Source organism: Rhinolophus ferrumequinum, chromosome 9 (genome assembly GCF_004115265.2).
Source record: "Rhinolophus ferrumequinum isolate MPI-CBG mRhiFer1 chromosome 9, mRhiFer1_v1.p, whole genome shotgun sequence".
Lineage (NCBI taxonomy): Eukaryota > Metazoa > Chordata > Mammalia > Chiroptera > Rhinolophidae > Rhinolophus > Rhinolophus ferrumequinum.
Genome location: NC_046292.1, coordinates 18,398,222 through 18,408,252, shown reverse-complemented (window position 1 = coordinate 18,408,252; position 10,031 = coordinate 18,398,222). Strand labels below are relative to the sequence as shown.

The window sequence follows — 10,031 nt, the reverse complement described above, 5'->3', positions numbered from 1 at the left end:
GGCGGTTAGATCACTCATGTTAGGAAACTCGATCCTGAAGTGGCATTGAGATGAAGACGACTGAGCTCTCCAGTACTGGCCGCCAGCGCAGAGTGAAGGGCTCTGAGGAGATCCCTGCGGCTGGAACAGTATGAAAGCAGCCCGCCTCTGCTCCCACGCTGGGCCTCGTAGGGGATAATTACCGGGTGCTGCTTCTCCAGCCTCTTTCATCTGAGAAGTTCAAAGCAACTCAGCCCCTATTAACACCCTGCAAAGTAGGAGGGGAGTATCAACAGAGCAAGCCAGGGAAACTGAGGCCGGGAAGCACAGCCTGGGGCTGGCTGAATCACCCATGGGGCCGAGAGCCCAGGAATCTGACGCCCAGGCTACTGGACAAATCTCTCATCAGGGCAGAAGGGTGGGTGCTGTGTTTTTGAAAATAGTTCCAATAGCTGTGGTCATGGGTTTTAAGGTTACCTTGTCATGGAGGCCTCAGCTCTCAGCAAAGCAAACGAGTTGGAAGGAAGGTGCCATTCAGAAGTTTATGGGCTTATATTGCAAGCACCCTCAGCATTTATCCTCTGCAGTCACGGAATGGAGAAGGATATTAATAATCCAAAACTTTATTTTTAGATCTTGGTGTAACAGCAAGGTTATTTCTCCAGTAAATGTAGCTCTGTCAACCTTCTGCTGGTAGCAAAATGATCGTCACGTTGGGGTGGGGACAGTATAATGCAGAAAAGAGACATCTGGGTTCCAGGTCTGTTCTGCATGAAAGGTGCAGGGTGGGAGAAAGACCATCCTCCAGTATGGCTGGCATATGGCAACTATCCTTAAGATTTCCTTTTTTTTTTAAATTTCCTGATAGAAAAGTAAAAAACTTGGAAAATGAAAATGAAACCGATAATCCAATAATACAAATAAAAATCTATAATAAATTTTCAAATATATATTTTGTATATTTTCTTTTTCTATACATGCACAGGGATAGTGACAGCGTTTATATAAGTGAGATGTAATTGCTTTGTAACCTTTTTTAGTTAACATTTCCATGTAATTAAAAATATAGGGTCCGGCCCGGTGGCTCAGGTGGTTGGAGCTCCATGCTCCTAACTCCGAAGGCTGCCGGTTCGATTCCCACATGAGCCAGTGGGCTCTCAACCACAGGTTGCCAGTTTGATTCCTCGAGTCCTGCAAGGGATGGTGGGCAGCGCCCCCTGCAACTAAAGATTGAACATGGCACCTTGAGCGGAGCTGCCGCTGAGCTGAGCTCCCGGATGATTCAGTTGGCTGGAGCGCGGGCCCTCAACCACAAGGTTGCCAGTTCGACTCCTGCAAGGGATGCTGGCCTGCGCCCCCTGCAACTAGCAACGGCAACTGGACCTGGAGCTGAGCTGCGCCCTCCACAACTAAGACTGAAAGGACAACAACTTGACTTGGAAAAAAAAAAAAAAAAAAAAAAAAAAAAAATATAAAGACCTTTTTAATGTTTACATAATATTCTGTGGTATGACTGTAACATTGTTTATCTATGTATAAGTCATTACCCGGTTTTGCTATGGTAAGTAGTGCTGTGATAACATCCTAGAAATTAAATAGCTGACATTTTCTAGGTTCTGGATTCATATTGCCAAAATGCCTTCCAGAAAAGTGCCACTTTGCATCTCAGACACTGTCTGACATGCTCCTCTCTCCTCCAGACCTCACTTGGCAAATTGTGAACAACAACTGGAGGGAAGAAACCATCTCTGAGTACCTTAGAAGGGGCCTTTTTGGTCATTTCTGCTAACCACTGACATTAGGATATATGCATTTCCTGGCTCTGAATTGGGGAACCCAACAATTGGAAGACAGTGTTTGGAATTTGTCAGAGACCACAGTTAATTGGAAAGGCTTCCAGCCCAGACAGAGGCTTAGGAGCGGGGGTGACACCCTAAGGTCCACAGAGCTAAAGCACAGCCAGTCTGCTCTCAGCTGTTTCTGAATTAGCAAAATGCTCCCCCCAGTTGGCTGAGAATAGGAAGCCTGATCCCATTAGGGTCTGTGGGAAGGTCAATCTTGGAGATTCCTTGTCCTTTCTCAAGGCTCCCGAGAGGAGGGAACTGACTTCAGACGTATCCCAGCATTGCCAAGGCCCACCCTGATTCTGAAAGCAGTAAGGAGGCCCAACTGCCCCAGACTCCTAGAGGGAAGTTCTCTAGCAAGCTGAGTAGTCCCCTTTTTCTTCTCTCTTGCTCCTGGCCATTGAACCCTGATCCAGCCTGGTCTGGGTTGCCCACCTCCTCTTCCTGTCCTCATTAGAAGGAAGAGTCCCAAATGATCACGTATCTCAATGGCATCAGGCCTGCTGAGGACAGAAGAAGGCATAGCTTCATTTACAATCCATTGTGTCCTCCATCTCCAGCCAGGGAGCCAACTTCAGACACCCCGAAGCCGAGGCGTCCAGGTAGTTTAAGACTGAGGAGCTGTGAGGGGATGGGCTGGGGATTTGGAACCCAACTAAGGTGAGAAAAAGATGAGTATTGGTAAAATGCTCTGGACTAGAATACATAGCAAAGTTTTATTTCCTTTTCCCATCCAAAATGCTGAAAAAGTTGCAGAAGAGGGAGATGAAAGGCCCTTTCAAAGCCATCCCAAATAAATACAAAATCTCAAATAGCATTCTTGCTATGCAAACAGCTCCCTTCACACTGGATGGTCACCTTTTCCTATATATTAATTCTGGAGCCTCCACATTGCTCTGTGGATCATAGAAACAGCATGGAAGGAACATTGGGACTTGGATAAGATTTCTCCCAACTCATAAAGCATACCAGTGGTCACACAATCTCTTCTGAGTTAAAAATCAGTCCACTACAGTCAGACAAGGAAATTTCAGGTTAACTTTATTCTGGAGATTCTGGAGGAAGAAAGGGGAAAATGTGCCCTCTCTCCCTCCCTCCTCCTCTTCTTTCATTCCTTCTCTTTCAACAAATATTTATTGAATACCATAATTTAATGTATTAAGTATTATCCCTAGCCACAAATTGAAGACTCCATGCATTCAGAGTCTGGTATCTTCCTTTTGTATCTCTAAAAGAGTTAAATTTCCCAGAGAGCGGTAAGGAGAAGATTGGGTGGAGATGAGAGATGAATCAGCCTCTGACACCCCCAGGGTGACATATCTGCTGCCCGCACAGACATTCCTGGCTCCTGACTCAGTGGGTAGGTGGGGCTGGAGGGTTCTGAGAGGAGAGGGGACCTATTCTGCAGAAACCTATCCTCCTCACCCCCCACACACAGCAGGGATGAGGGGATGGGTAGGCCCTGTGAACAGAGTGAAGAATTGAAAAGGAACAAAGGATGTAACCAGGTTAAGGAAAACTTAACTTGATGAACAAGCCAGGAAATCGGTCCACTACAGTTTTTTCTTATTTCCAGTGATTCCTTCCTGATGGGCCTTGGGGTGCCATTAGATTGCGAGTAGAGGAAGGTTTGGATTCCTAGAAAGTCCAAGGTCAGAGCAGGGCAGCATAGCATAATGTGGTTCTTTTTAAACTTATTTTTAACTCATATAACTCCAATATATAAAACAGACACACGTGTGGCTATTTTAGCTAACGTGTGTGGGAAGGGGAAACCCTGACCACTGGGCTCCTGCCCTGGGGCAGCTTCTGGGGAACCCTCTGAACATAGTTTGAAAACAGCTGCTGGAGTTTAAAAATCATGGGACTTGGGTCTGACACATTACACTCCCCGAGCGCATAGGTAGTTGAATAACTTTAGTTATTAGGTTATTATCATGCAGGGTGTCACGCAGGGTCTCAGCTCCCGCTCCCCACATAGGAACGCTGGATATGGTGAGGCCAGAAAGGAACACCCACGGAGCCACAGATGGGGGAGTCATACCACTATAGTCTTGCTGGCGGCTGGGTTGGAGACACAGGAAGCAGGAGCCACACAATGCGCAATCCGCCGGCTGCTTCTCTGCCAACCAACCTCACTTGCTAACTGCAATCCGCCCTTGCTAGCTTAGCCACAGCAGTTATATCAGCAGTTAATGGCTAACCAGTAACAGCTGATGGCCAACTAGTCATAGCTGATGGCCATCTACTACCCGAGCCAGCACCTTTCCACGTGAGGCCGAGAGCCTGGAAACTGCTCTCCGGGACTCTATCCCCACAGTTATTTAGCTGCTACTCTGAGCTTTGGTCTCTTCATATGCAAAACAAAGATGATCATATGTATTGCTATGAGGATTAAGGTATAAAACTGCCTGGCACATAGCAGTCATGCCAGCTGCTGTTATTATGGTACTCTGTTCTCGAGGAAGAAGTCGGGCACTGTTGGTTAAATGCACAATCTTGGTACAGGCATCTGAAATCAGATTTTCCTGAAAAGGCACTGGACATTTGGACATTGGACGTGTGTGTGTATAGGAGTATCTTGCCTTTCTGGAAGGAGCCAGAGTGGCCTGCCCGACTTCAATGCCACGGCCTCCCTAGGGTACCAGGTTGGTTCTGAGAAGGCATGTGACCCCAGTGCTTTGCCCTCCATCACTTACTCCTGTGGATCTACAGAGCCTATTTGAACTTTGCTCTCTGAAGTGGATACCTTCTCTGGAAAATTTTAGGTTACAGATTTTCCCCATACCACCCAAATTCTTGATAAAGGAAGATCTTTGCAAGATTTCCACCTGTTTCCTGGGGGACACTCTGGCAGTGCAGAAAGGATAGGGCTGGGATTATCTGAATCTTTGTAAGCTCAATCTCTATAGACAGCCCTGCTTTCTCTCAAAACCAGCTATATCTCCATTTCCACACAGAGGACCTGGCACTAAACCTGATTTCCAGGCATTTGGAGGGGTGGTTTTAAATCTAAGTTCTGAGCACCTTTCCTGTACACAAAACCGTGCAGGATACACTGTGGGAAGAAAGAAAGAATCATGGGACAAAGTTACTATTTTTAGGAAGATCTCTGGGGAGATAAGAAATAAATCCTAGACATAGTTACAAACCCAGAGGTAGAATCAAGTACATATGAAACCATAACTGAATACATGTACCTATATAAATGAAAGGCGTTGGTAAGATAGCACATATCCAAGGCTCTGTATATGCTTTACAGGGAGAGGGAAGGTGGCTAGTCATGTTTTGACCCGAAGACCTGAAATTTGGAAAAGTTTAAAAGAATGTGCTCAAGTGGCGAGGACAATGGGAGAGGGAAATGGCCACCATGAAATTTCCCGCAGAACTTGGCATTCTTACCAGCTTTGCCCTCTGGGACTGATTTTTTTAAACTGAGACATAATCCACATACCATAAAATTCATCTTTCTGAAGTGTACAGTTCAGTATTGTTATATAGTCACAAAGTTGTGCAAATATCACTACAATTTAAATCCAGTACATTTCATCACTCCAAAAGAAACACTGAAATTTAAAAAATGGCAAATCTAGGCCAGGAAAAGATGGCAAGAAATGCTCACTGAAACCCCACACTGGGTAACAGTAAGAAAGCTTTACAACGATTTTTAAAACACATGTCAAAGATAAAAAGGTCTGAGACCCTCATGGTCAGACGTGAGTGCTCACGCCAGCTCACATCTAGCCACCTGATTTGATGATGTTCCAATCCACAGCACACACTTGTGAAATTCTTCATCACCAACACACTACCTCAGGGTAGCTCATTTCTTTCTCCCATATAGCGCAGCTGTGAGTGGTGTAGAGGGAGTAGGCAAAGTCAGAGGCTGAGAGAAGAGAGAGGTTCCTTTCCCAGGACCTCACCCCATTAAGAGAAAGTCACCAGACCTGTCTGGTAAGAGAAATCAGGTCACTTCCATAGCTGAGGGGGAGTCACTTGCCCTAGCCTAGTCTCTACCTGGTTTGGAGGCTTGAAACCCAACACACTTCCAGGAAAGGAGCGGAGCAAACAGGGGGCCCAGAAGGTATCAGAGTGGTCTTGCCAACTTCCCCTTTGGAATTACTAGCTCTGTAAGAACCCTTCAGTTTTGAGTCACTTGGGTGTGGCCACACATGGACTCTGGGGAACCTGATGAGGCTGAGTTCCCCCAATCTTGCCAGGTGGAGGAGTGACCCACTTGATGTCAGGCCAGCATTCTCAGGTGGCCCACTGAGCACGCAGGTCAGCTTTGGCAATAAAGAGCTGCTTCTCAGCACTGGGCCTGACTGATGCTGCTGCTTTTGGCACAGAAGTGCTGGGTAAATTCTCGACTATTGATGCTAGAAGGATTAACAATAGCTAACACGTGCTATGGGCTACTTTAAGTGCATTTATTTTCTCAAACTTCACAGCAACTCTAAAGAGGAAGGTACTACTTTTTTTTATCCCCACTTTACAAATGAGGACACAAAAGTAAGCAAGGTTAAAAGCCTTGGCCAAGGCCGGCTGGAAAGAAACCCAGGCAGTTTGAGTCCAGAACCCAGATTCACGTGTTTTTCATTGTCTTTAGTTCAAGCCTCTTTTGATACAGAAGGGGAAACTGAGGTCCAGGGAGGTATAATAGCTTTTCCAAGGTCACACAACCAAGTCAAGGACACAATCCAAGCCTCCTGGCCACCAGTTCAGGGCTGCCTGGACTCTGATATGTGGTGGGGATGCCTTGGTGGCCTTTTCCAAGCCGGCCTTGCCCACCAGGCACCGCAGGTTAAGCAGATGACTCAAAGGGAAGGGACTGCTTATTCCGCACCGCCCCGTCCCGTTGCTCTGATGCCGAACTGGCGCGAGGCAGGTAGCAACTCGTCTAAGTGAAACCCGGAAAGCACCGCCCCCAGCGCTCGGCGGGTGGCGGGGCCACTCAGTCCCGCAGCGCGTCGCCGCACTCGCAGGGCTGGGCGGGCGTCGGGAAGACGCGCCGCGCGCGTCCACCGCACATTATCCCATTGGTCAGTCTGGCCCCGGGGGCGGTAACCCGAGGAGCCCTGTCCAGTGATTGGACTATATCGGCCTCGGGCCCGCCTCCAGCCTGAGCTGTTAAGGCGGGAGAGAGCGAGGTGGCCGCAGGCTCTGGCGTGTTGCAGCTGGGAGCGGAGGCGGCAGGCTCGGCTGGCCAGGACTGGCCTCCGCTCCCACCCAGCTCGCGCCCCCTCCCCGTCAGCCCATTTCATTTTATGGCCATCTGCCAACGCTAGGGGGCGTTTCCCTCTCCTCGGAGCTGGGCGGTTAATGGCGGCGTCACACTCCTCCCCCATAACGTATGCCCGCCTCTCAGATCTGAGCATTTCCCTGATGGGACTATTCCTCGCTTTCAAATGGGTGGTGTTCAATGCAGCTCACTACTGTATATCCATGCGGCGCTGTACTCAGACCTCACACCTGATACTTCACTGGTTCCCTGTCCCCTCAGATCTGAGCTCTTCAGCAGAGGAGACTCAGCCACCTTTGGGTTCACCTGACCCTCCTGCGACCAGACCAGTTATTTTGTTTGGGATCACCCTGATGGAGAGAGCTGGACCCCCACCCCTCACCTGGAGTCACCGGCTCCAAAGTCTTGCCTGCAGGTGACTGAGCCAGCTCCATGGGAGGTTAGGACCCTAAATCAGAGGTCCAAAGTCAGGCTTTCTGTAAATCAGACGCCAACCTCAGTCCCAGCCCTCCACCAATAACTGGAAAAGACAGGAGGAGTGTCACAGGGGAACTTTATTGAGAGAAACACTGCCACACCCAGCAGACATGCTTTCCCTCTCATTCTGGGTCGGTCTCTCTCTCACACACGCACACACACACTCATCTCCAGCCTGTCACACGGTCCATTTCTCCACTACAAGGGTGGACACTCCTCAATTCCTAAGATCCAGAGGCTGCAGGGGCAGGAGGGAGTCAAGAGTGGGAAAGAAGTGGCCCGGTTCACAGGGAGGGAGAGTCTCGAAGCGGGGGTGCAGAGAGCAGGAGTGGGTGGGTTAGGAGCACACGACAGCTGCAGGAAGAGTGGGATCCTCTGGCTCCAGGTGGCCTCAGCTCTGCTGGTCCCTCTCTGTGGAGCCTCTCTGAGCTGGGGGGGGCAGAGCATTGGGGAGAAAGGTTGGGCTTCTCACCCCATACTAGTCCTCTCTGCCAGGGGCGGGGGACTGGAGCGGGCAGGGCAGGGCAGGGCAGGGAGGGGAGCAGGTTCGGCTCAGCTCTGGGGCTCCTCAGGTGCCTCGCCTCCCTCTTCTCCGGCGTTGTCGGCTGTCCACAGGGTCAGGTTGTCTCGCAGCAGCTGCATGATGAGGGTGCTGTCTTTGTAGGAGTCCTCGCTGAGGGTGTGCAGGTCAGCCATGGCCTCGTCGAAGGTGGTCTTGGCCAGTGAGATGGCCTCCTCGGGGCTGTTGGCGATCTCGTAGTGGAAGACAGAAAAGTTCAGGGCCAGGCCCAGGCGGATGGGGTTGGTGGGCGCCATCTCCTTCTTGCTGATGTCCATGGCTTCCTGGTAGGCTGACCGGGCTGAGTCAATGATGCGCTTCTTGTCATCGCCAGTGGCCACCTCGGCCAGGTAACGGTAATAGTCGCCCTTCATTTTCAGGTAGAAGACCCGGCTTTCAGCATCACCAGCCGTCTTGATGAGGTGGCTGTCCAGCAGTTCCAGCACCGTGTGGCACACTCTCCGGAGCTCAGTCTCCACCATCTCCCGGTACTCTTGCACCTCCGGACCCTTCTCCTCCGAGCCCTCCTCATTGCTTTTCTGCTCGATACTGGACAGGACCCTCCAGGCAGCCCTCTGGCCACCCACCTCATTCTTGTAGGCCACTGACAGCAGGTTTCGCTCTTCACAGGATAGCTCCTCACCCTTTTCCACGGCACTCTTCATGAAGGCTGCCATGTCCTCATAGCGTTCGGCCTGTTCTGCCAACTTGGCCTTCTGGATCAGACTGGCTCTCTCCATTGGCTCTGGGGACGGACAGACAGACGGTGGCAGGGTAACTGGCTGCCTCAGGACCAGTGCTGGACTCTGTGGCTCTCCTGCTCTCAGCCTGCCTTTTGGCTGGGTGGCCTGGCCCCGAGCAGGGTGGGGAGGGAGGGGTAAGGGGCGGGACTGAGGCTGAAGACCTACTTCCCTCTCCTCCCCACACCCTTTCCGGCTCTTCCTTAAAGGTAAGAGGGCTGGGATGTGGAATGAGTCATCGTACAGTCAGCAGGAGAAATTAGGGTTTGGTCCCACCTGCACAGGCACCTTCCAGGCTCCAGGCTGCCCCCTCATTCAAGGTTTCCATTACATAGGTGTCCCTATTAGGTAACTGCCCCAGTTTCTCAAATCAGATTTTCCTTCATGGTGTCCTTTCAGGGGCTAAGGATGGCTTCAACCACCTGGCCACCTGGTCACTTCAGCCTAGACAGACCCCATAAAGCCAGGTTGTAGAAGGATGGGGTTCCTAATCCTGCCAAGTACGTTTGCCCCTTGGTTCAGGTGATATCATTCATGTGTAGGTAGAGCTGTATAGTTTCCCAAGCACCTTTATATCCACGATCTAATTTAATCCCTATTATGTATGTCTCTGTGAGGTGGGCAGGACTGTGACTACTACCCCACTTTAGAGATAGGAATACTAAGGCTCAGAGAGGGATGAGATTTGCTCAAGGTCACACAGCTACTAAGTCCCCTGCATCCTAAATACTTCCTTTGGTTTCTCCCCCATTGAGGCTTCTGACTTGTGAGCTCCAGGCTGTATTTAGAAGTGAGATCCAAGCTTCTTCTGGAATCTACCTCAAAAGGTTCTATCCCATCCTCATTCCCCCTCGGAGCTCCCAGAATGCACTGGTGGCAGCTTTCATGGTGCCACTTAATGAGGTGTTTAACAAGCGGCCTCTGACGCTCCGGCCCAGCCTTTGTAATTAGTCACCCAGTAGGTTTGTTGAACACATTTCCCATCACAGCACAATTTTCCCTTTCAAGTTGGTGGCCTGTTGCGACTTGTTCGAGGACTTACCCTCTGGCTCTCCACGCCAGGTCACCTGCCCCCTCCAAGTCACCTGCCATCCTGTATCAGTAGGGCTTACAGAGGATGGGGGACAGGCTAACTGGCTGTCCCACTTTCATGCCTGACCCATCCCGCTTTCTGCCAAAGGCTGGGAAGC

The 10,031-nt window shown here is 50.2% G+C and overlaps 1 protein-coding gene across 1 annotated transcript; it reads right to left on the bottom strand.

Annotated features, from left to right (window-relative positions):
• Positions 1–7,601: 7,601 nt before the first annotated feature.
• SFN (stratifin) lies at positions 7,602–8,959 on the bottom strand. Its single transcript, XM_033114671.1, has one exon. The coding sequence runs from the start codon at positions 8,839–8,841 to the stop codon at positions 8,095–8,097; it is 747 nt and encodes a 248-aa protein (XP_032970562.1). The 5' UTR covers positions 8,842–8,959; the 3' UTR covers positions 7,602–8,094.
• Positions 8,960–10,031: the final 1,072 nt, after the last annotated feature.